We start from the raw sequence: 27,099 nt of genomic DNA, 5'->3' as shown, positions 1-27,099 counted from the left end.
TTAACATCCTAATTCCCAGTATACGCCAACACACCTAACTAACCATGGAAACATCCTAATTGTCTAAACCAGGCACTTAATTCAATCTAGCCTAAAATACCCGTTATGAAAAAGAATACATACCCGTGTTGATTAAAAGTAGCCGAATATATTGCAGGTGTTTGTCGTAGACTGGTCCTTAAGACAACCTTCTCATCCATCTCTTTGATTATAATAATTTCTGTGTTTGCTTATTAAGCATAAAATATAAAAATGAGAAAAAATTGTATTAGTTTTTCAAATAAGGTATGAATCAATAAATTATATCGATAAACAATGGAAACTGTATCACTAAAACCTAGATTTCAGCAATAAGCACAACCATTTCACTATATTTAAGGTAACCATATATTTTCCTCAATAAATGTTTTTCCCTAAATCCAAAGATTAGAGATTACCTGAGAGAAGTAATTTATTTTCGCCACATATCTCCTTCTTCTACTTATTGCTCAACGTTTTCTTCTGCATCATTATCTAAGATGTCTTAATGGAAAAAAGTTGACGACGGAATAAGCGTTGGCACTCCCACCATCTCCACAACACCGATCAGAGAATTGCAGCGCGACTTTCCTGTGGATTACAGTATACAGAATAACATTGAGTTTAAGGATGTTCCACTCAGTTCTATATATTACAGACTGTTTGAAACAATTGAAAATCACAAAGTTCCACTCAATACAACCTTACCATATCAACAAATAAGTATGCTTTCACCACAAACTCCTAGAAACAAAAGAAGATGTGTCCTTGGTAAGTATTTCTCATGACAAATAAATCTGTTTATATAAAATGTTAAGTCAAACTACTTATTATAAAAATGTGTTCAATGTGTAAATCTTTGCAGGTTTGGATTCGTGGAAAGACCAGGTAGAAGACACACCAATGCCGACCAGTTGTTTAACCTCATTAGCAAGTAAAATTTACACACAGAGCATATTAATTTCGTAAGTTTGTTCATTTCTTATTGGGTGCATTCTTAATGTTTTCTTTTTACAGAGGATTTACATCAGAAGAGCTTAAAATCTATCAAATCTAAGGCGCTTCCTCCACGCAGAAAATCACGTTCTGTACTTAAAGACATAACTAATATAGTCCATTTGCGTAAAACAAACTCACATTCACCATCAAAGAGTGCATTTGATGCATCAACTCATAGCATGGGCGAAGGATATTATTGATGTTTTGATGAAGATGTTAAATGAAGTGAATCCATATGTCAAGAAGTATAGATCAGCAAGAGATCGTTTTAACACTAATCCTGAAGATTCTTTTCATATGAGGATTGTTAGTGAGAGGGTAAAGGATGGAAAGACATATAACACCCCCACGGCTGCAGAAGTTGCTGCCCTTATTCCTGGAGATTTTAGTCTTGATATGGACAGACGAGATATTGTTCTACAACAAAAGTCAGGGAAACTGCTGAGAATAAGTGAGATTCATGCTTCCTACCTTGCACTTCAATATCCTCTATTGTTTACCTATGGTGATGATGGATTCAGACTCGGTATTAAGAAGGGAGCAACCAAAAGTACCAAAAAACAGAAGAAGCCTAACATAAGTATGCGGCAATATTTTGCTTTTCGCCTGCATGAACGTAAGAATGAGTCTCATTCCCTTCTACATTCTAGAAGATTGTTTCAGCAGTTTGTGGTTGATGCCTTCACAACCATTGAGTCTAACCGCCTCAGATATCTACGGCAGAACCAGCCATCTTTGCGATCTGACAGTTACGACTCCATTAAAGAGTTTGAGAATGCAGGCAAGGTTGATATGAATGACCAAGGATCGGAGTTTACCCTACCAGCTTCTTACGTGGGGAGTCCTAGATATATGAAGAACATGTACTTGGATGCTATGGCGATTTGTAAGCATTTTGGATTTCCAGACTATTTCATCACTTTTACATGTAATCCAAAATGGCCGGAGATCACTAGATATGTTAAAGCGAGGAAGCTGAAGGCAGAAGATAGATCAGATATTGTCTGTAGGATTTTCAAGATGAAGCTTGATTCATTGATGGATACTTTAACCAAGAAGAATATTTTGGGAGAAACATCTTCATGTAAGTTCAAGGCGTTTTGCATGTGTTTTTACTAGATCTATATTTCTTTGAACTAATGATGTTTTAATTATTTTTTTTATTGATTGAAACAGCTATGTACACTATTGAGTTCCAGAAGCGTGGTTTACCACATGCTCACATTCTCTTATTCATGAAAAAGACTAAGCCTACTACAACAGATGACATTGACAACATAATTTCTGCAGAGATTCCTAATAAGAAGGAAGAACCTGAGCTTTACGAGGTCATTAAAGACATGATGATTCATGGTCCTTGTGGAGCAGCGAATAAGTATTCACCATGAATGGAGAATGGGAGATGCTCTAAGTCCTATCCTAAATCATTTGTTGAGAACACCTTTATTAATAAAGAAGGATTTCCGGTTTACAGAAGGCGTCAACAGTCCGACAACTTTGTTCTGAAAAATGGGGTGAAATGCGACAATCGGTATGTTATTTCTTATAACCGGAAATTATCTCTTCTTTACAGAGCTCATATTAACGTGGAGTGGTGCAACCAATCCGGCTCTATAAAGTACTTATTCAAGTACATTAACAAAGGTCAAGATCGAGTTACAGTTGCCGTTGAACCACCAGAACACATTGTTGCAAATGAGCTAGGAGATGTCGAGATTACTAAGGAAAAACTTGACAAGAAAAGGGATGAACTCAAAGAATTCTTTGATTGCAGGTATTAAACTGTTACGGTTTAATTAGAAAGAAAGTTATATTGGACGTGCAATTTTGCTAATTATTTTGTCTTTTTTTTTTTGGCAAACAGATACGTCTCTACATGTGAAGGAAACTGGAGAATATTCAAATTCCCTATTCACTATCGATCAACTGCAGTAGAGAAGCTTAGTTTTCATCTCCCCGGAAAACAACTTATTACTTACAAAGGAAAAGATAAACTGATAGCAGTTGTGAGCAGGAAGCTTATTGAGAATACAATGTTTCTAGCTTGGTTTGAGTTGAACAAAATCGACTCCTTTGCAAGAACATTGACATTTTCTCAGATTCCTAACTTCTATACTTACGATAAAAGTAAAAAGAAGTTCAAGAGGCGTAAGAGAGGATTTAAGCTAGGGAGAATTAATTATGCTCCACGTAACCAGGAAGATGCTTACTTCTTGCGTGTGCTGTTGAACGTTGTCCGAGGACCGACCAGTTATGAGGACATCAAAACTTATGATGGTGTTCTCTATCCGAGCTACAAGGAAGCATGTTATGCCCGTGGGTTATTAGATGATGACCAAGAGTACATTGATGATATAATGAGAAGAGCTTATGACAGTACAGCAAGTGAGCTACGTAAAGTATTTGTTATGATGCTTATGAGTAACACTTTATCTTCCCCAGAGGTAGTCTGGAAAAGCACTTGGGAGGTATTGTCTGAAGATATTGAACACTATAGGAGGAAATATTTCAATCGACCAGGTTAGTAATTTATTTTATGATGTGCAATATTCGATTTGTGATCATATCTTTTATTTATTTTGAAGATTTTTTTTTCCTTCAAGGTCTACAGCTGAGTGATGATGACAAGAAAAGGTTTGCTTTATTAGAGATAGAATCACTACTGAGGCGCAGTGGTACTTCATTGGCAAGATTTAACAGTATGCCTAAATTACCAAAGTGATAGAACCCTGGTTGTAATATGGTTCACTTTCCCTGATCTTTGAAGGTTGGATCAATGGTTTGATGGTTTGATGGGTGTTTGCGGAATGGTAAAAGGGTGATGATAGATGGTTTTGTGGATGGGAACTCGCGGATGGATGATTGATGGATAGATGAGTCTTTGATCAAGAGAATGAACTCAGGTAAGGATCAAAGACAAATTGCAATTGGAGAATGAACTCCTCAGCAGTTCGATGTTCAAAGATGAACAAAGGATTCACAAGTTTAGAAAGATTTTTATTAAAAACGTGAATGGATCTTATTCAAATCGATGACAATGTATTTGTAGAAAAGAAACAACATTGAGAAAGAAAGAAACAAAGACTAAGACTTGTAGTTTACGAGAAAGAAAAGGAAAAACTAGGCAAGACCAAAGACTGAATGATTAAAGAGCTTGACTTGGTCCTGGTCATCGATTTGGTTTGGTTTGGAGTAAACCAACATCGAGATTGAATTCCTCAATCTTCTGGTTTGAGATCTTGTGACTGGGCCTTGAGGAAAAGAGAAAGAATCATGGGCTTGATCAGATGGGTTTGAGAGAGATGTCACTTCTTTGTTCCGAGCTGCTCCTTCCTCATCTTCAGTGTCACTGCTACTTAGCTCCAGTTCAGCTCCAATACTCTCTTCAGCTCCATCACTCTTTTCTAGCTCAACCATGGGTGCATCATCCCCTCCTCCTTTAAAAGGATTTGTCCTCAAATCTAGATCATCATAAGAAACCAACTCGTCAGCATGATAAGGAATCAGATCAGAAACATTGAAAGTAGAGCTAACAGTGTACTTCCCTTCAAGATCAATCTTATAAGCATTGTTGTTGATCCGTTCAAGCACTTTGAAAGGTCCATCTGTCCTTGGTAGAAGTTTAGACTTCCTTTCAGCAGGGAATCTATCTTTCCTCAAGTAAATTGACACCAAGTCTCCTGGTTCTAGAATCAGCTCACGCCTCTTTTTGTTAGCTTGCTTTGCATAAGCCTTAGTTCTTTCTTCAATGTTCTTCTTAACCTGCTCATGCAAAAAAACAACATACTCGGCCTTGGCCTTTCCATCAAGGTTAGTTTGTTCATTAATGGGCAAAGGCAAAAGATCCAGCGGAGTCAAAGGACTAAAACCACACACAATCTGGAAAGGAGAATGCTTAGTGGTTCTATGAACTGAATGATTGTAAGCAAACTCAACATGAGGTAAACAATCTTCCCAAGACTTAATGTTTTTCTTAACCACAGTACGCAAGCGAGATGACAAAGTTCTATTAACTACTTCAGTTTGTCCATCAGTCTGAGGGTGACAAGTAGTAGAAAACAAAAGCTTAGTTCCCAACCTAGACCAAAGAGTTTTCCAGAAATAACTAAGGAACTTAGTATCCCTATCAGACACAATGGTTCTAGGCATTCCATGCAAACGCACAACTTCTCTAAAGAAAAGATCAGCAACATTAACAGCACTATCAGTCTTGTTGCAAGCAATAAAATGTGCCATTTTTGAAAACCTGTCTACTACCACAAAAATCGAATCTCTGCCTCTCTTAGTTCTAGGCAATCCAAGCACAAAATCCATTGATAAGTCTACCCAAGGTGCATCAGGAATAGGGAGAGGAGTATACAAACCTTGAGGTCGGTTCTTAGCTTTAGCTTGAGTGCAAACTATGCATCAGCTGCAGTGTTTCTCAACATCTTTCCTCATGCTTGGCCAGTAGAAATGTTCCTTCAAGGTGCTGAGTGTCTTATCAACGCCAAAGTGTCCCATTAGTCCACCTCCATGAGACTCCCTAAGGTACAACTCTCTCAAAGAACACTGAGGTAAGCATAGATGAGTCTCAAAGAAAAGAAACCCATCGGACCTAAAGTACTTCCCACTAGCATGCTTTTCACAATCTTTGAACACTACTTTGAAATCAGGATCATCAGCATAATAAGTCTTAATCTGATCAAATCCTAACAGTTTTGTTTCCATGGCAGCAAGCAAAACATACCTCCTAGACAAAGCATCAGCTACCACATTTTCTTTTCCTTGTTTGTAATGAATCACATAAGGAAAAGTTTCAAGGAATTCTACCCATTTGGCGTGCCTCTTGTTAAGCTTGTGCTGCCCTTTGAGATGTTTGAGTGATTCATGATCAGTGTGGATCACGAATTCTTTTGGCCAAAGGTAGTGTTGCCAAGTCTCTAGGGCCCTGATCAAAGCGTATAGCTCCTTGTCATAGGTGGGATAATTCGCCATGGCCCCTCCTAGCTTCTCACTGAAATAAGCAATTGGTCTCTTCTCCTGCATCAGTACAGCCCCAATTCCTACACCAGAAGCATCACATTATATTTCAAAAGTTTTAGAAAAATCAGGTAAAGCAAGTAAAGGTGCTTCAGTCAACTTCCCTTTCAAGGTTTTGAAAGCTTCCTCTTGTGCTTCTTCCCACTTAAAGCCCACATTCTTCTTGATCACTTCAGTAAGTGGTGCGGCAATAGTGCTGAAATCTTTTACAAATTTTCTGTAGAAACCTGCCAAACCATGAAAGCTCCGGACTTCACTCACATTCTTAGGAATAGGCCACTCTCGGATTGCTTTGATCTTTTCTTCATCCACTCTGATTCCTTGAGCTGTAACAACAAAGCCTAAAAACACAAGGTGATCTGCTCCAAAAGTACATTTCTTGAAGTTAGCAAAAAGAGACTCCTTCCTAAGCACTTCTAAAACAATTTTCAAATGATTAACATGTTCATTCATACTTTTGCTGTAGATCAGGATATCATCAAAGTAAACTACAACAAAATGACCTATGAAAGCTCTTAGAACATGATTCATCAATCTCATGAAAGTGCTAGGTGCATTTGTAAGTCCAAATGGCATAACAAGCCACTCATACAACCCATGTTTTGTTTTGAAAGCAGTTTTCCATTCATCCCCTTCCCTCATCCTAATTTGATGATAACCACTTTTCAAATCTATCTTAGAGAACACACATGAACCGTGCAATTCATCTAACATATCATCGAGTCTAGGGATAGGATACCTGTACTTAACAGTAATGTTGTTAATGGCTCTGCAGTCAACACACATGCGCCAGCTTCCATCTTTCTTGGGCACTAAAAGCACTGGCACAGCACATGGACTCATGCTCTCTCGGATGTGTCCTTTCTCCATCAGTTCATCCACTTGTCTTTGCAGCTCCTTGGTCTCACCTGGATTGGTCCTATAAGCAGGCCGGTTAGGAAGAGAGGCGCCTGGACCCAGATCTATTTGGTGTTCAATACCACGGAAAGGAGGCAGACCTGCTGGACTATCTTCTGGGAACACATCACCATAATCCTGCAAGATGAATTGAAGATCTTTCGGAAGCTCCGGTGCAAGGTTAGAAGCAGTTAGCGCACCTTTAAAAACAAAGAGAAGTAAAGGTTGTTTAAGAAAGAGAGCTTTCTTAACCTCACTGTTTTTGGCCATAAGATTAGACCCCATCTTTTGTGATTTAATTGATTCTTTCTTGGCTTCTTGGCGTCGGAGTTTCAGCTGCAGTTGATCCTCATGCACTTCTTGTGGAGATAAGGGAGCTAGAACAATCTTCTTGTCTCGGTGGGTGAAAGAATGGCGGTTTGTAAAACCATCATGGATTGCTCTTTTATCAAATTGCCAGGGTCTTCCTAAGAGGATGTGGCTGGAATCCATAGGTAGAACGTCACACACTATCTCATCTTGGTATCTCCCAATGGTTATAGGAACCATTACTTGTTCAGTGACCATCAACTCGCCTCCTTCATTCAACCATTGAAGTGGGTAAGGTTTAGGATGCTTTCCTGTTTTCAATCCAAGCTTTGCTACAAGAGATTCACTAGCAACATTAGTACAACTCCACCATCTATGATTAAGCTACAAACTTTATCATAAACAGTACAACGAGTATGAAAGAGATTCTCCCTTTGATCAATGTCTTCTGGTTTGGATTGGACCTGAAGGGATCTTCTTGTAACCAGGAGTTGTCCATGAACTGGATAGTCCACTTGTTCTTCTTCAGATGTCGCCACTTTCTCTTCTTCAGAAACGATATCTCCATTATCCAAGAGTAGCATGACTTTCTTGTTGGTACATTCATTGGCATAATGCCCAAATCCATGACACTTGAAACACTTGACGTCTCTGGCCCTTGTGGTTGATGCTTTCCCTTTGTCATCATGCTGAAAGGTCTTAGATTCCTCCTTTGGTTTAGCTAGACTCTTGTCATCCTTGCTGGTTCTGTAGTTGTTACCGTAAGAACCCTTGGAGCTAACCTTTCTCTTCTGTTGTTGCTCAATGAGGATAGCTTTGTGAAGAAGCTCATAAATGTCCTCATAATCCTGTAGCTCCAATCGATCTTGTAGTTCTCTGTTGAGACCAGCTTGGAACCGAGCCATAGTTGCATTAGAATCCTCAACAACAGAAGCCTTGATCATGAGAGTCTCCATCTCTTGGTAGTAATCCTCCACGCGTTTAGCTCCTTGAGTGAGCCTCCTTAGTTTCTGATGAACATCCTTGTGGTAATGACTTGGAACAAACCTTTTCCTCATGAGAGTCTTGAGTTCAAACCAACCTGACACTGCTGCTTCTCCGGTTCTTCTTCTTGTTGAAGTAATCTGATCCCACCAGTGAAGAGCATAACCATTGAACTCAGTTGCTGCAAGTCTAACCTTCTTTAACTCTGAGTAGTTGTGACATTCAAAGATCAACTCTATCTTCTTTTCCCAATCAAGGTAATCGTCTGGATTGCTGGTACCACTGAAGACTGGTACTCTGAGCTTAATGTTACCAAGACTATCATCTGGCCTGCGACGATCTGTTCTGTGTGATCTGCCCTGAGACAAGGTCCTTATTGATCGGTTTTCATCAGAACTCCTACCAGAAGAGGAAAGATCTTCAACATCAGCTCCAGTATCAACTCGTTTTCCTCTTCTTTTCTCCCTAGCAGCTTTCCTGACCTGAGAAGAAGAGCCTAAAACATTGTTAGTAGCAGAGTGGTTTCTTTCAGTTTCAAATTTCTTTTCTACGACATTCAACAAAGTGGCCATCAAGGATTCCATCTGTAACTTATCAATCCTACGAGTAGGAGATTCTTCTCGTTCATGATCTTCATCAGACATGGTTTCCTGATAAGAAGCTCAACAAGAAAACTTAGTACACAAGGAAGATAACCGAAGCCTCACAAGTGTTTCTCTCAAGTGTTTCTCTCAACTTTGTGGTGAGTTTTCTTGTGAATCCAAAAGCTCAGCAGCCAACAAAGATCAATGCCTCAAAGAACAAAACCCCAACCCCAACTAAAGAAAGAGATAGACAGTATTAAGGGATTTAATGGGCAGGGAGCTTTACCACCAGAGACTGGATTTCTCTTTAGTCTAGCTGGATTTCTCTTCAGCTTTCTCAGATACTTTGATCTTTTTTTTTTTTTTTTTTTTTTAACTGGTTGCCCCCCCCCCCCCCCCCCCGCAATATTAGATAGATAGATAAGAGAATGAAGTTTCACAGACAAACAGAGATCAATCGAGGTTCCCAAAAGAAAGAAGAATTTAAAGAGTTTTTGTGAAACAAACCCTAGATCACGAGCCTTCAATCTGCTCTGATACCACCTGATAGAACCCTGGTTGTAATATGGTTCACTTTCCCTGATCTTTAAAGGTTGGATCAATGGTTTGATGGTTTGATGGGTGTTTGCGGAATGGTAAAAGGGTGATGATAGATGGTTTTGTGGATGGGAACTCGCGGATGGATGATTGATGGATAGATGAGTCTTTGATCAAGAGAATGAACTCAGGTAAGGATCAAAGACAAGTTGTAATTGGAGAATGAACTCCTCAGCAGTTCGATGTTCAAAGATGAACAAAGGATTCACAAGTTTAGAAAGATTTTGATTAAAAACGTGAATGGATCTTATTCAAATCGATGACAATGTATTTGTAGAAAAGAAACAACATTGAGAAAGAAAGAAACAAAGACTAAGACTTGTAGTTTACGAGAAAGAAAAGGAAAAACTAGGCAAGACCAAAGACTGAATGATTAAAGAGCTTGACTTGGTCTTGGTCATCGATTTGGTTTGGTTTGGAGTAAACCAACATCGAGATTGAATTCCTCAATCTTCTGGTTTGAGATCTTGTGACTGGGCCTTGAGGAAAAGAGAAAGAATCATGGGCTTGATCAGATGGGTTTGAGAGAGATGTCACTTCTTTGTTCCGAGCTGCTCCTTCCTCATCTTCAGTGTCACTGCTACTTAGCTCCAGTTCAGCTCCAATACTCTCTATAGCTCCATCACTCTTTTCTAGCTCAACCATGGGTGCATCACAAAGAGAAGTAGTCGTGATTCTAATGTCTTGGCAGTGGACGAACTGAGCTACTGTCGTTCTTCTTTGTTGGAAACTCTTGAAAGAGATATTCCAAAGATGACTTTGGAGCAAAGGGAAATATATGACCAGATTCTTGGAGCTGTTAGTAAAGCTGATGGTGGAATGTTTTTTGTGAGTGGTTTTGGTGGAACTGGTAAAACTTTCCTTTGGAAATTACTTTCTGCATCTATCAGGTCTAGAGGAGAGATTGTTCTAAATGTGGCTTCGAGTGGCATCGCATCTTTGTTGTTGCAAGGCGGTCGAACAGCTCATTCCAGATTTGGTATTCCACTCAGTCCAGACGATTTTTCTAGGTGTACGATGAGACATGGAACAGACCAATCTAATTTAGTGAAAGCATCATCACTGATTATCTGGGATGAAGCTCCAATGATGAGCAAACATTGTTTTGAGGCTTTGGATAGAACATTATCTGATATTCTTGGGAAGCATGACACACAACCATTTGGTGGAAAGGTAATTGTTTTTGGAGGTGATTTTAGACAAGTCTTGCCTGTTATTAATGGAGCTGGTAGAGCTGAGATTGTGTTGGCTGCATTGAACTCATCCTATCTTTGGAACCACTGCAAAGTTCTTAAGCTCACCCAAAATATGTGATTGCACAAAGGCGGATTGTCAATTGAAGATGCAACCGAGCTCAAGGAGTTTTCGGAGTGGATATTAAAAGTTGGTGATGGTACACTTAATGAACCTAATGATGGTGTTGCAGAGATTGAAATCCCCGAAGAATTTTTGATAACTGACTTCAATGATCCTATAGAAGCTATCAGCTCAGCTATTTATGGTGATTCAAGCTCATTGCATGAAAACAAAGAGGCTAAATTCTTTCAAGAGAGAGCTATCCTTTGTCCAACTAACGAGGATGTTCATACAGTTAATGAATATATGTTGGATAAGCTACAAGGTAAAATTTTATCGCCATTAAGAACTAAAAGTGATGCCTACTTTATGTTTGTTTCTTTCTCTCCTAATATATGTTTTCTGTTTCAGGTGAGGAAAAAATTTACACAAGTGCTGATAGCATTTGTCCTTCTGATACGAGTTCTGTAAACGACGAAGCTCTTTCTCCTGATTTTCTAAACACGATTAAGGTGCCTGGTTTACCAAACCATTGTCTTAGACTAAAGGTTGGTTGTCCTGTTATGATACTGAGAAACATAGCGCCTACTGATGGTTTAATGAATGGGACAAGACTTCAGATCACTGAGCTCATGGATTTTATGGTTCGAGCAAGGATTCTTACAGGAGAAAGCGTTGGGAAAATTATTGATATTCCTAGATTGTTGATAACTCCATCAGACACCAGGTTGCCTTTTAAAATGAGGAGGAGGCAACTGCCTCTGGCTCTGGCATTTGCGATGACAATCAACAAAAGCCAAGGGCAATCGCTTTCTCAAGTATGTCTCTACCTACCTAGACCAGTCTTCTCACATGGGCAGCTATATGTTGCTGTTTCTAGGGTGACTTCCAAAAAAGGTTTGAAGATTTTGATTTTAGACAAAGATGGCAAACCTCAGAAAAAAACTACGAATGTTGTTTTCAAACAAATATTCACCAACCTTTAAATGTTGACTTCATAAGGTAAATTTTTTTTTTAAAGTTTATCTATGTTATTCAGATTTTGTTGAAGATTCATCAAAGAATAATAATTTTGAGTGCATTTATTCTTTTGTTTTTTGCAGATTTCAGTTGTTGACATTTTATCTCGGGTGGAAGTGTGCTTGCTGGTTCAGAAAGTTTTTCTAAACTAAAATATTATTTGGATCTAGATTGTTATTCTTTATCTTTCGACAAACCTACCTATTCTACTACAGTTTATAACAGAAACGATTTTTATTGGTTCTTATCTAAGACTATAAGTAACATAGAATGCAAGTAACATCAAACTATTATCAATATCTAAAACTAATGCAAGTACGAAATCAATATCAAACTGTAAATATCTAAGTTTTTCTCAGGAAATAAACTATTTCTATACTATCTTAAATTTGAAACACCTAACAAATTAGTGTGAGTAGATACGTGATTACTAACCATTTTATAAGTCTGGTGTCACGTGAAGGTCTTATTCTTTTTATGCAGCTTCTTTCTCATGTCCTTCTGTTACTCCGCAGACAGTCAACTTTTTTCCAGTCCCTTTTGCTGTCTTCATATGCAGTTGAATTCCCTCAATCATTAGAGAACATCCAAGATCATGTAATATATAAAAAATAATTAGAGAATGACAGTATGATTGTATAAAATATTTAAAAATAGTTCTCCAATGATCAACATTTGTTGGATCTAGACTAAAATTTTATCCTTTAAGATTGTTATTCTTTATCTTTCGACAAACCTACCAATTCTACTACAGTTTATAACAGAAACTATTTTTATCTAAGACAATCAGTAACATCAAATGCAAGTAACATCAAACTATTATCATAGCTTAACTAATGCAAGTACAATTTGTATCAAACTTTAACTTAAGGCAGTGTTTCTCAGGAAATAAACTACTAACCGACTATCTTAAATTCAAAACACCTATCAAATTATTAAGAGATATAAGTGATTATTCAATTCAAAATTAAAAAAGATATAAGTGATTACTAACCATTTAAAAGTCTGCTGTCATGTGAAGGTTGTATTCTTCTTTTCAGCTTCTGTCTCATGTCCCTCTCTTACTCCGCAGAGAGTACTCTGTTTTCCAGTCCTTTTTGCTGTCTTCGTATGCAGTTGAATTCCCTAAATCATTGGAGAACATCCAATATCATGTAATATATTAAAAGAAGTTTAGAGAATGACATTATGATTGTATAAAAGATAAAAGAAAAAAATAATTTTCCAACAATCATATACAGCTCTGAAGACTTACAGAGAACTGAGAACTAACTGATTATCGTGTCTTCCCTTTCCTCATCACTATGTTGAAACATGAAACTCTTGATCTATAAGTTTAGTCGCTTCTGTCTCATGTCCCTCTGTTACTCCCCAACGAGTACTCTGTCTCTAAAACTAATATATGTCAGACCAATAGCAAAACAGATACTAGACAAGTGACTCAGACTTCAAAATTTTATAATAGCAAAACAGAAAAACTGCAGCATCCTTAACCGGATTCTCTAAAGCAAACCTTTTTGTGCAAGTAGACTGCCAACTATATCAGATATCCATTTAAATTGTGTTGCGCAATTAAACCCGAGCTAAGGATGGTGCGACTAATAAACTTATCAAGCGAAACTTGCTCTAAAGGAAGAAGTTATTATACCTTTCATTTTTTAAAATTTTGAAACTTCATCAGTTATGACTCCCAGCTTCCTCATTTATGACTCCCGACTTCGCTTCTGTTAAAACCGTACCTCATGCAAGTATCAGACTTTCCACACTTAATACAGATTGACCAGCCTAATGAAACATCATTAAACGGCAGAAGAAGAATGAACAAACAATGTTACTTCGAACTGGTAATTTGATAATCACTAATCATACGGTAAATGATAAAATTAAAAAAAAACGTTTTATACAGAATCAAGGACAAACCATTCAACATTCCTTGTAGATCTTGAGCTCCAGATTGATGTCTTCTTTGAATGACATGTTTTTGACTTTTTAAAGCATAAGACGAAACTTGAAGCGCGGATCTACTGCATGCAAATGACAAAACTGTTGAAATTAAAAATATGTAGGGCTTCGAAACAATTTCGTTAATCTCATAAAAATATGTAACTAACCTTAAATCAACTTGATTGATTCCACCAGTTGAACGTAAAAAGAATGACTGTTTGGTTTGATTCTTGATTCAACAGTTTTTGTTTTGATTGATGAGAATCCGATGAACATCGAGAAGAGATAAGAGAGATAGAATGAAAGAGAGAGAGAGAGAACAAAAGTAGATCCGAGCGAGAGAGGAGGAGAGAGAGGGGTTAGTTGACCGACAAGAAAAAAACATTAAGTACATCTTTCTGTTTTTTTCCCGGAATAAATTTCTGTTGGGCTTTGATTTTTCATCATGGTTCAAACATGTATCATATCACGGTCCAATATCATATTTTGTCATTGTCAAATTGATTATCACGGTCTAATATCATATTTTCGGCCATTTTGGAGTTGATGTCACATGAAAAATCAATTTTTGGGTTACATGTCCCTTAACTTTTATTATGAAAAAGGCCCATAATTAGATATAGTATTAACAGAAAAAATACAATTTTTTTATATCATATAATAAAAATACACACAATGTAATATTCAAAATAATATAGATTCATAAGTTGTAAAACATAGTACTGTTTAATAATACCCTAAACAAACAAAACAAAATACACAAAATTCAATTTTTCAAACATTCACCCGCCCGGACGGGCGGGTCCAAAATCTAGTGATGTTTAAAAGTGATGTCTTATATTAAAAGTCACCACAAGGGTCCACAACATTAGCTTGATTTTATGTCTTATATTTTTTCCTCATTGCCTCTTTTTCAAGTTCGTTTCACTTTGTAAATGGATCATATCATGTCTCACTACTCTTTGTGATGCAGCGGCATCATGCTTGACCGACAAGTAACGTGGTTATTGTTATGACTTAGGATTTTCCTATTTTATATTAATTCTTTTTAATTATGATAATCCTTTGGGTTTTAGGTATTTTATTCTAAGTATGTTTATCTTAGGGTTTGCTGTTTAGTTTTGGCTTATATATAGCCTTCCTTATCGTTGTTCAGAGATTAGACTTTTGATAATAAAAACAGAGCTTTTGCTTATTCCTTGTGAGATTTGATTAAATTCATCTATCAAGAAGTTGGTCTCAAAGAAGCTATCGCAAGAAACTCTTTGATCGATCCAAGAACAGGTCTCTAGAATCCTAAAGGTTTCTCGATCGACCGTTCAACAGTTTGTACACTGCGCCAGGTTGGTATCAGAGTTTCGCTATGCTCCTACGATTCAATGGTGAGGTTAAAGAAAGTTGTTCCTCCAACAGCGACTGGAATCACGCGACGAGCTGTCGCAGATCTTCAAGCTCAAATCGAGGATCTTACAGCTGCAGTGGCTGCCTTGAATACACAGCACGCGACTACGGTATTTCATCATGAACGCAACAACCAAGCTGCTATCAACGACGAATTTGAGGAGGATGATCATCCTTTGTCTCGCCTTCGTCGTCAACCCTCTATCCGCAACAATAACAACAACGATTCATACTTTGTTAATAAGTATGAAGACTTGGATACAAAAGTTATGACACAAGAGACAATGAGAAATCTTATGTTGTTCAACTTGGAGGTCCAATTTTTGACGTTTCCGATACAGAAGAAGGAGAAATTTTTTTGGAGCAAAATTTTGATCCAAAACTTGACGTATTTGATCATGACGATACAGAAAGTTTTTCCACCCATGACGTGGTTGATGAAGACGTTACAGAAATTGCTCCAATCTATGACATGTTCAAAGAAGACGAAATGAACCCAGTCATATGATACAGCCTGGAAATCAGACTATATGAATTGATGAACTGAGGTTCAACCTGAAAACAAAAGATAGATTTTTATGAATTTTTATGAGTTTTTATGAAGCAAAACAAAAACAAATGAAATATGAATGAGATGCTAATGATATGAAGAATAAATCAGAGTAAATAAACAAGAGATATGATGAAATTAGGCTGCTGGATGTGTATCACTCTCATCCTAATCAGTTGATGATTGAAGTGGATTGAGATGGTTCTTTGCTTGCTGGTTGTGTAACTCTCTCAAGCTTGGCAAATGAATGGGATGGAAGGAAGGGTGGATTGAGGACGCCACAAGACACTATGGAAAGGAGTCTTGATAAGTTAAGGTGCTCTGGAGCTGCTTCTCACAAACTCTAAAGACTTGAAACAATAGTTTTAAGAAAACTAGAAAACTGAATAATTCATATTACTTTCAAAGATGGGTGTTTTACAAAGACAAACTAGATGAGCTTATATAGGCTCGACCTTAGGACATTCTAACAGTCTAAAATTGACTAATGGAAACAAATAAAATCGAAATAAAACTCTTGGAAGCAAAGGTTTTGATGGCTCCAAAGAAATATCATTTAGCTTGATTTATGCTCTCTTCAAAGAGGAAACTTGATCTGATCTTGTATCTGGACAGCTTCTGGATGTAGCCACGGTCAAGGAGTCTTCCTGAGATGCTCTGAGTTGCCAGGATGAAGAATATGGCCGTTGGTCTTGAGCAAAAATCAGTAGAAACTCATTTAAGGCATTTAGTGTTCATGCTGCCAAAAATGGAAGGTTTGTGCAAATAAAGATCCTCCTGATCTCCTGGGTGCTAGTGCAGCTGATGACGTCTTGGATGTCTTCTGGATGGTTAAGATGATCTCCTGGCTTCCATAGATAAGTCTGGTTTGGACCAAATCGAATTGGTTGGCAATTTTCCCAAATTGATGTCGGTTTGACCGGTTTTGGGAAATTGATTGTATCTTGGTTTTCCCTTGACCAATTCGCCTGATTATGGACTTCCTGAATAGCTGACAAATCCTTCTTGAAGCCCATGATTAATTCTGGAGAAGGCAGCCTCGTGTTTGGACTGAAATCCACTTCTAAAGCCTGATACTCGTAACTGGATGGACTGGAGAACCTCCAGTTTGAAAAATTCATAACTTCTTCCTCCGTGAAGATTTTCTTGTAATTCCAAGCCTCAGTGTATCCTTCATGCGTTGGCCTTCTAGGACAATTGAATTCATGACAAAATACATTCTGGTTGTTGAGATATTCGCCTGGGACTGGACCTCTGTTGCTAGTACCTCCAAAGTGGCCGGTTTGGGCAGGTTGGTTGACCTCTGGTTCGACCACTGGTTTGATGGCCGCATCATTCCCTCCCCCTTTTGAAGGTTTGACCTCAAAACTGGATAACCTGATACACCACAATAGAGCAAGTCAGGTTTCATTCTCTTTTGGGAGTTTAAAACCTTACCTTGATACAATTTTGGCTTGATAATGGATTGTGCATCTGGTGGCTCTTCTTTAAAAAGATGGGAAATGATCACGCCTCTGGTCTGGACATTGTCATTTCTTCTCTTCTGGAGCTGACGGTGCTCCACACTTTTGGAGTTGATGGTCCTGACCATCTTTGGGACTGATTCTCCAAGCAATAAAAGAGTATCCGGTGGGATATTTTTAAAGCTTTCTTCTTTGCAACCTGAAAAATTCTCAACATTCTTGACAAAGACAAAGTGAATTATATCTGATATTGGAGTTTCATAAATAGAATGTGATATGGTCGAATTTACCATGGGTGCATCAGCATGATGAAGAATTAAATTCTTCTTTGGACAGCTTTGAATTGATGGCTGCCTCTTTTGCACCCTCTTATCTTGGTTGGTGTGATCTTCTTCTTGTCTTGTATCTGAAAAACAATTTCTTGGCAAAGACAAATGCATTATATCTGTGGTTGAAGATTTAAAAACAGAATATTTAAAATTCATACTTACTTTGATTGCATCAAAAAGTTGAAGTATGATTTTCTCTTTGTTGCCAGCTTCTCCTTCATTCTGTTTTGCACATGTAATGCTGATGGTGTGCCTTTCTAGGGACGTGGGATCTCTTCCTCTAGGCTCTCTTTCTTTTGTTATTCCTGGATCAAAATTCCTTGGCAAAAAACAAGTGCATTATACCAGAATTTTGAACCAATAAATCAGATTGAATAAAACTATCACTTTATAGATAAATCTGTTTTCTTTTCTAGTGATGTTTCTATCAATGCTTGCTTAGTGGGGCAAGTCACAGAAAAATGTCCTCTTTTATGACATCTATAACATGTCTGATCTTTTAAATTTTTAAAGTTAGAAGACTTACCTTGGGTTGATGCCTCTTCTTTCTTTTGGTTTGGAATCTCCATTTTTCTTGGAAATAAATCATGGAAACCTCTTGATTCCAACAAGGGTGTGGGGGTCATGTCTTTCTGGACCTCAAGACCTGTCTTAATATCCTTGGACAAAGACAAGTGACTCATACCAGTGGGAGATGATATATAAACCAATTTATCAAGTATAAGACTTACCATAGCCTTTGCTTGAAGTACTGGTTTGTTTAGCTCTTCTTTGGGTCTGCTCAAGGTGTCTTGGCTGACGTTTTTACTCACCTCCATGATCTTTAGGATGTCACTTTTCTGGCCTAAGCAATGGAAAATGGCGTGCCCATGGTTTGGCTGAAAGTTGGTTTGTTGAGGTAAGCTTCTTTGACCCTCTTTGTGGACAGCTTCTCTTGCTTCTTGGGAACCATGAGTTGGATACCTCCTTGGGTACTGCTCCTTGATCTGAGATCTTGTATAACCTGGTGCAAACTCATACCTCATGGCTTTCTTAAGTGTTCCCCACGTTTTGATAGTTGGCTCCTTGTAAAACCATCTATCATCTACTTCTTGAACCCACCATTTAAAGGCATCTCCTTTTAGATGATCAATGGCATAAGCTAGCCTTTCTTCCTTCAAGATGTTTTTGTAGTGAAACCATTCATCAAGGTTCCTCTCTCATCTAAGATAACCTCTTTTTCCTGAAAATTTAAAGAGTTCAACTTTATTAGCAAAAGAGTTATAATCAAAATGAGAATTAACAACATTAAGTTTGGGGGTTTTAGAATTTGGATTTTTATTGATCCTTGAAGGATCTGGTGGCTTGGGATCGACATAGACAGTCTCTGGTGCATCTCCAAATCTTCTTTCTCCTGGCTGTGGACGTTGGCCTTGTGCCTTAGTTCTTTTCCTCAACTTAGCAATCCGATCATTGACCTCTTGCAAAGCTGTCAACTCTTGGCTCAGCTTGGCCCTTTGGTTTTGGCCGTGTCTCTCCTCTACCTTGCTCCCTGAAAACAATCTCAAAGATCAAGTGAAGGTATGGAAAGCTTTGGTCTAACCAAAATAAATCAAATGCAAAATGCAATTTACACTAAACCGAGAATTATGCAAACAATGAACCAAAATGAAATAAACTAAGATGCAATAAAAACTTTTTTTTTCTTTTCTGATGCAATCACGAAATGGACAAGTAGAAATGGTATGAAACAATAACTAGGATGATTTCTTTTGGCTTTTGAATTTATGAATGCAAATGAAAAGGATCAAATTCAAAATTTTTTTATGGGATTTTCTTTTATGGGAACTAATGAATGCAAACAATTTTTTTATATGAATGCAAATATCAAAATGATGAAACAATTATGATATGCACGAAATTGAAATGACATGCTCTTTTTTTTTAGAACTTTTCAATGCAAGAATCAAAAATTGCAAAATGCAGATTTTTTTTCCTTTTTTTTTGAAATGAATGCACAAAATATAAGTATGGCAAGTGGAGCTGGGAAATGAATGCAAACAAGCTAATGAATATAATTTGAATCCTAGATGATCTACACGAAATTAAACTTGTCTTCCTCTTTTTATAAATTTTTTTTTTGAATGCAACAAGAATACAAAAAAATGCAGAAACTGTTTTTATGGCTTTTTGATTTATAAAGACAAAACAAATGCAAGCAAATATGAAATGCAAGGATAGATATCACCTTAGTCAGGAGCTTGGGCTCTGATACCAAATGATACAGCCTGGAAATCAGACTATATGAATTGATGAACTGAGGTTCAACCTGAAAACAAAGAAGATAGATTTTTATGAGTTTTTAAAAAGCAAAACAAAAACAAATGAAATATGAATGAGATGCTAATGATATGAAGAATAAATCAGAGTAAATAAACAAGGGATAGGATGAAATTAGGCTGCTGGATGTGTATCACTCTCAGCCTAATCAGTTGATGATTGAAGTGGATTGAGATGGTTCTTTGCTTGCTGGTTGTGTAACTCTCTCAAGCTTGCAAATGAATGGGATGGAAAGAAGAGTGGATTGAGGACGCCACAAGACACTATGGAAATGAGTCTTGATAAGTCAAGGTTCTCTGGAGCTGATTCTCACAAACTCTAAAGACTTGAAACAATAGTTTTAAGAAAACTAGAAAACTGAATAATTCATATGAAAGATGGGTGTTTTACAAAGACAAACTAGATGAGCTTATATAGGCTCGACCTTGGGACATTCTAACAGTCTAAAATTGACTAAAGAAAACAAATAAAATCGAAATAAAACTCTTGGAAGCAAAGGCTTTGATGGCTCCAAAGAAATAGCCTTTAGCTTGATTTATGCTCTCTTCAAAGGGGAAACTTGATCTGATCTTGTATCTGGACAGCTTCTGGATGTATCCACGGTCAAGGAGTCTTCCTGAGATGTATCTGAGTTGCCATTATGAAAAATATGGCCATTGGTCTTGAGTAAAAATCAGTAGAAACTCATTTAAGGCATTTAGTGTTCATGCTGCCAAAAATGGAAGGTTTGTGCAAATGAAGATCCTCATGATCTCCTGGGTGCTGGTGCAGCTTAGGACGTCTTGGATGCCTTATGGATGGTTAAGATGATCTCCTGGCTTCCATAGATAAGTCTGGTTTGGACCAAATCGAATTGGTTGGCAATTTTCCCAAATTGATGTCGGTTTCACCGGTTTTGGGAAATTGATTGTATCTTGGTTTTCCCTTGACCAATTCGCCTGATTCTGGACTTCCTGAATAGCTGACAAATCCCTCTTGAAGCCCATGATTAATTATGGAGAAGGACGCCTCGTGTTTGGACTGAAATCCACTTCTAAAGCCTGATACTCGCAACTGGATTGGCTGGAGAACCTCAAGTTTGTAAAATTCATAACTTCTTCCTCCGTGAAGATTTTCTTGTAATTCCAAGCCTCAGTGAATCCTGCATGAGTTGGCCTTCTAAGAAAATTGGATTCATGACAAAATACCCTCTGGTTATTGAGATATTCGCCTGGGACTGGACCTCTGTCGCTGGTACCTCCAAAGTGGCCGGTTTGGGCAGGTTGGTTGACCTCTGGTTCGACCACTGGTTTGATGGCGGCATCATCATAGTAGAAAAATTTGATGATGAAAACCTAAATTATATTGACACAGTTTTTGCTCCCGTAACTCCAACGTTCTCTCATGATGACTTTGCAACAAGTCATGGAGTTATAGGCGATTTAAGTCCCAAGGATAGATCTCCTGCCTTTCAAACGATGCTTGCAATAGGTGGCTGGGACGAGAATATCTTTTTGAGGAGAATTATGGCCAACAACGGAGAATATCACATTGACGATCTAAAACCAGAACATGTTCAAGTTTACGAACAGAGTGACTACAATACTCTTGTGGATTTGCAGAGGGACCATATCAATTATGGTGTGTGTAAAAAAAATTCTACCCGACAAATCAATCATGAGCCACCAGATCGTGTTCGACGTCAAGGTCGTGAAGCTGAACAAATGGATACATATTTATTGAATGCAATGATTACTACACTTCAAGAGGCTCTTCTGTTGGAACAAAAGAAAAACCGAACTATGGAGCATGAGTTGAGTGAAATACGCAGGAATATACGGATGCTAAACACTGGATCCAAAACTTTAGACAAGATTTTACGTTTGGGTAGAAAAGAGAAGACAACAGCTGGTCTTGGTATCCAGGAGGTCCATCAAGTTCACAGACTGTCTTTGTTCGAGGTAATTCTGTGGAACCCAACAAAACTGATGCTGTTTCAGAATCTGCTATGAATCCACCTATGGAGCTTCCTACTGCCTCAAATGTTCATACTTTCTATTGCAAGACAAGTCTCTTGAAACATCAAGACTGTGTACGTCATGGCGACTTGCTTTGTGAAGAATTTGTTAGAATTTTGCGCCAAACACAAAGCAGTACTCAGTACTGGAACCTACATCAAGCTCACATGAGAGTTGTCACAAAAGAAGAAGTGGAGGATTGCAATGACGAGAAGTTGAGGGAAGCTATTTATACCATACCTGTTGCAGCTAGTAGTGAGCAAACAATAATCTCTGTTGGGTTAGAGATCCTCCATCATCAGTCTTTAGAAAGCACGTTCATCCTTAACAAGGTGTTCTTAGCGTCAATCCTTGTCAAAGGTCATAAGAAACTCTATATGGTGACATTTGTCAGTGGGCAATCCTTACAAGCCGGTGAAAGTCATACTTACGTGGACGTATTCCTCGAGAGAAACACAACCTCTATTGCGTGTTGGAAGAACGTGATAATGGTAAACTGGAACATCAACGAGAGTAGTGATAGTTTCTCAATGAATCTTATCAAAAAGAATCATGCGGCAGTCATAACTGTTACATATGATGTTTATTTTCCGCGACGGTTGCTGTCTCCACTTGGCTCCTTCCTGGTTTATGTGTTCTATGGCGGAGAGGCTATGATTTTGTGGTCAATATTAGCTCCTACGGCGTTGATGAGAATATTTGGATCCTCTTCCAATATCACAATAATTTTCACTAAGGAGATTTTGCAGAGTCCCGAAGATATAGGGATCACAAAGATTTCGAGTTTCATACGAATGCACTTATTGTCGTTACGGTTCAGAAAAGGGAGTGTGGAGTCAGTTGTTTATTGGAAAGTGCTGCATTCTGGAGTTTATAAGTTGAGAATATGGGATGTTCATAATCCACAAATGTGAAAAACCTTGAGCACAGATATATGGAAACCGAACTTCAAAACAAATCCTTTATTAAAAGTTCTTTAAACAAATTACACCTAATCTGTTTAATCAGCTTTACTTGACTTAACAACCTGTGAATCAACACTGAACAACTTCTAAATCGCACAAGAAATAAGATCGACTCAATCTTTCTCTTGCCGTCACAACACTTTTATCACAAAACGCTTAACCTAATCAAGACTCAGACTCGTCCATTATATACTTGGACAATCTAATCTTGTTACAAGATAACTATCAATCTAATACTCTACACCGAGAATATCTCGACTTGATGTGTATCCTCTCACAATAACTCTTCCTAATGCCACGTCATCTCGAGTTATCAAATGACTCCCGCCATAAACGCATACTTGCTCAATCATTGTTTCGGCTGAACACTTCGACCGTTTTCACGACTCAACAATCTCCTCCTTTTTTAGTGTCTGTGATCACCAATCACCTGCAATCAACCAACCACAAGAACTACCACAAACACAACACAAACAGCACATCTACAGAGACCAATAGAAATTTCAGAGTGACTGAAATAGCATTGCATAATAACAAGAAGAGTTTTAGTACATAACCGAAGTGCATTAGAACATAACCGAAGTTCAAAAACCTACACAACTGAAGACCTAAAAACCAACTCCCCTTAGATTCTCCCCCTGGATACATGCACCACTAAAACTCCCCCACGTCTGAACCCCAGCCTAGAACTCATCACTCTGACTTCCACTTCCAGCATCGTCACCGTCCTCGTCACCACTGCTGTCACCTAGATTGGACAAATCTCCATATGCTGCCTCTGCTTGGTGCATAGACACTCAAAAAATTCACAGTACATATATCAAGACAAATGATATTAGCATAGGGAGAGGTCACACTTACGAGCCGCTCTGGAAATGATTGTGTCAACCATTCGATACACTCGCCCCAAGTTCTTGGTTAGTGAATGACGACTTGAAGTCCCAGTCCCTGGTGGCTTCTTTGCAACACCTTGCTTCTTATCCAAGACCATCTTCCCAGGATCCTGAGGAACAGAGTCACCATCACGTGCAGGAACTGAGTGTTGAGAATCCAACAGATGCTGAATGAGATTCGGAAAGAGCAGTTTGCCCGAGATTTCCTGCTGACCCAACTCAAATATCTGATCAAACACCATAACTCCAAAGTCAAATGGTCTGCCCTCCGTGATCATGTGCAGGAACTTGAGCCGATCTATGGTCAGAGTAGATCTGTTTGCAGTTGGAATCCAATTGAACACACAGAATTTGAACAAGATGTTTATCGTGGGTGTAACATCAAGCATCCTCAGATTGCCCCACTTCTTCTTCTTTCCACCAGTAACAGTAACAACTGCATCATCAAGATTCTCATTTGTCCATGGCTTTCGAGGAGAGTCAACATCTTGACTTGGAGTCTTGAAGATAGTGTTTATCACACTTGGCGAGAACTCATACATGTGTGACCGAACATACACCCATGTGGTGCCTCCACGCTTGATCATGTTTTTGAGATTGGCATAGAACTCTAGCACCACCTCCTTAATATAACTCGGAACATCCAACACCGTGTACATCAACTGAGCCTTCTCAATAATCGCCCTAGCTTCTAGCAACTCATGATCATTTTCAGGCAAGTACTTCTGAACCAGAACCGTTCTAGAAGTCAAATGTTCATACCTAGTGGAAGCAGCAGCAGATCGAAAGGTATCACTGAGATGGCGTCTTTTCAAACGTCGGAGTGAAGCAGTTGCAGCAACCGTAGCGAGATGCTGAGATCGAAGACTCTCAATTCTTGATTCCAACGGTTCATAGACAAAGCAGGGTTCCTCATCTTCCTCTGTATGTTCATCTTCCTCTGCATACTCAGTCTCTTCCTCCTCACTATCCTCAGCGACTTGTTCTTGATCCTGCTCCATAAGCTCAGTTTCATCTTCTTCACTATCAGCCACGGTTTCTCCGTGATTCTCAGCATCGGAGAGTTCTTGCATGTCGTTCCCTTGACTCAGATTCTCAACCGTGCAGTTTCCATCCTCCCTTGGATCGGTGAATATCTCATCAATAGTCATCTGCTTTGACTTCCCACTTGATTTGGATCGTCGCGACTTGCGTGAAGACGGCTCCTCCAGATCCACAATCTCTGACGCAGTGATCTTCTCTGGTGATGGATGTAGCGGATTTCGAGCTAGCTTGCGAAGTAACGCCGCTGAGGTTTGCCCTCGAGTTCTTGGTCTAGGTTCATCGCTCATGGTGAAAACGAGGATTGATTTTTGACAGCGCCGTCAAGAAGTGTTACTCCTTTTCTCCCTTCTCTTCTCAATTTAACCTAGAGCTTGTCATTAAACACATGGGCCTTTTTCAAACGGGCCGTTAGTCCTAACACAAAAAGGTCCAACAATAGCAAAATGTGACACAATGAGCAATGTAAGAATTATCCAATTTCTTATTTAAACCACCAGTCTTACACTTGTTGGAGTCTCATCGAAACCAAACAGTTAACAGATCAGCCACATTAGCAGACTTTGACTTAACCTTACCATACACATTATTTACAGTATGCTTTCATGGCTAGCGGAGAGTTGATCATTCACTGCAGCACCAAAAATAAAGGGACACTTGAGAGGGTTATGAGATTTTGAAAACAAAACATCAACCAGATGACTCGCCGTGATGGCTCAAACTCAGCTTTCATCACTACGATCATGATGTACTAGTCTTCACATCATCATATTCACGAAACTATTACTTCTGACTGAGATAAGCTAGAATAGACTTGCTCAGTAGTCCCAATCCAGACAGTGATCTACATTAGACACTAAGTACAGTGATACCCAAGTCCAAAGAGATTGTCTTTCACACTAGGCATGCTCAATCCAGACAGTGATCTCTCCCAAATTTAAGTATGGTAATACCCAAATTCAAGTGAGAGTGTCTTTCATACTGAGTGATTCCCCCTGTCACTTCCATTTTCCTTTTTCTTTTGCTTTTGTTGTCTTTTACCTTCGTTTCTTGTTCAACCTGTACTTTCTTTTCATTTTTGGGGAATCGTTTTCTACCAGCACGTCTATTTATAACCCATAAGTCAGGACAGAGATCAAAATCAAACATAAAATTTGCTGCTTCCATGTTCAATCAGCTTGTCCTTCATTCTCAAACACGAGAGATCCTCATCATAACTTAAACTATAAATGGGGTAACATCCATATTCAAGCTGAGCATCTGTCATGTCTCTCAGTCTAAACTCCCAAAGTAATCTTTGCTTACTAGCCCATGATGAGTAGCCCTCTTTACACATGATTTGCCAAAAAGAGGTTTTATGGAATTTACAAATGAAAAACTCTCAAGCATCCGATCTTCTTAATGACTAATGTACCTGATCAACCCTCATAGCCAAAGCTGTTCAAGCTTCGCATACACCAATTGCCTTTCGCAAATTAAGAAACGTGTTCAGATCAAGGGCTTTGGTGAAAATATCTGCTAATTGTCTTGCTGATGAGACATACTCTATCACAACTATCTTAGCCTCGACCAGATCTCTAACAAAGTGGTATCTAATGGCAATGTGTTTCGTTTTCGAATGCATCACTGGATTTTTCGAAATGTTTATAGCACTTTGATTGTCACAGTTTACCATAAGGGGACTAGAATTCATACCATAGTCAGCCAGCATGTGTTTCATCCACAGCAACTGAGTGCAACAGCTCCCAAGAGCAATGTACTCAGCTTCAGCTGTTGATAGAGATACACAATTCTGCTTCTTACTGTGCCATGACACCATGTTATTCCCTAGGAAGAAACATCCTCCCGAAGTGCTTCTACGATCATCCAAGCTCCCAGCCCAATCTGCATCCAAAAACCAGCTAAACTTGTGTTAGTATCTTTTGTGTAATACATGCCCAAATTTACAGTACCCTTCACATATTTAATGATCCTTTTGAGAGCATTCATATGTGATTCGCGTGGACTTGCTTGATACCGTGCGCACACTCCAACACTATAGCTGAGATCAGGTCTACTAGCAGTGAGATACAACAGACTCCCAATCATTGCTCGGTACAACTTCTCATCCACTTTCACTCCATTCTCATCCTTGAACATTTTGCAGGTTGTGCTCATAGGAGTTCTTGCTTCCTTGGACAAGTGCATTCCAAACCTCGAAACCAGATTTCTTGCGTATCTGCTTTGAGACACAAAGATGCCATCTTCCAATTGTTTGATCTACAGTCCCAAGAAGTAATTTAGTTCTCCTACCATGCTCATTTCAAACTCTCTTGTCATAGTCAGGACAAACTCTTTCACCAAGTCCTCATTTGTTCCACCAAAAATTATGTCGTCGACATATCTGCATGATAAGCATCTCCTGACCTTTTTCCAAGATAAACAAAGTACGATCCACACTTCCTCTTTTGAAGTCAGCATTGATCAAAAAC

At 38.5% G+C, this 27,099-nt stretch overlaps 1 protein-coding gene and 1 pseudogene across 5 annotated transcripts; one reads left to right on the top strand and one right to left on the bottom strand.

Annotated features, from left to right (window-relative positions):
* The first annotated feature begins 1,314 nt into the window (after positions 1-1,314).
* On the top strand, positions 1,315-12,120 carry LOC108834706 (uncharacterized; annotated as a pseudogene).
* LOC108825597 (uncharacterized) lies at positions 7,513-14,026 on the bottom strand. Of its 5 annotated transcripts, none has more exons than XM_056988639.1 (7): positions 13,838-14,026; positions 13,647-13,750; positions 13,375-13,511; positions 12,982-13,115; positions 12,721-12,851; positions 12,162-12,273; positions 7,513-8,711 (listed from the first exon to the last, which is right to left on the bottom strand). In XM_056988639.1, exons 6-7 carry the CDS (start codon positions 12,162-12,164, stop codon positions 7,578-7,580), a joined length of 1,137 nt encoding a protein of 378 aa, XP_056844619.1. In that variant the 5' UTR covers positions 12,165-12,273; positions 12,721-12,851; positions 12,982-13,115; positions 13,375-13,511; positions 13,647-13,750; positions 13,838-14,026; the 3' UTR covers positions 7,513-7,577. The 5 variants fall into 5 exon arrangements, with proteins under 5 accessions (XP_056844619.1, XP_056844618.1, XP_056844621.1 ...); XM_056988638.1 differs by having other exon boundaries at positions 13,000-13,115; positions 13,375-13,465; XM_056988641.1 differs by having other exon boundaries at positions 13,647-13,747.
* Between the last annotated feature and the right edge of the window lie 13,073 nt (positions 14,027-27,099).

This window comes from Raphanus sativus, chromosome 6, assembly GCF_000801105.2.
Source record: "Raphanus sativus cultivar WK10039 chromosome 6, ASM80110v3, whole genome shotgun sequence".
Classification (NCBI taxonomy): Eukaryota; Viridiplantae; Streptophyta; class Magnoliopsida; order Brassicales; family Brassicaceae; genus Raphanus; species Raphanus sativus.
This window is presented reverse-complemented; position numbering and strand designations above follow the sequence as displayed.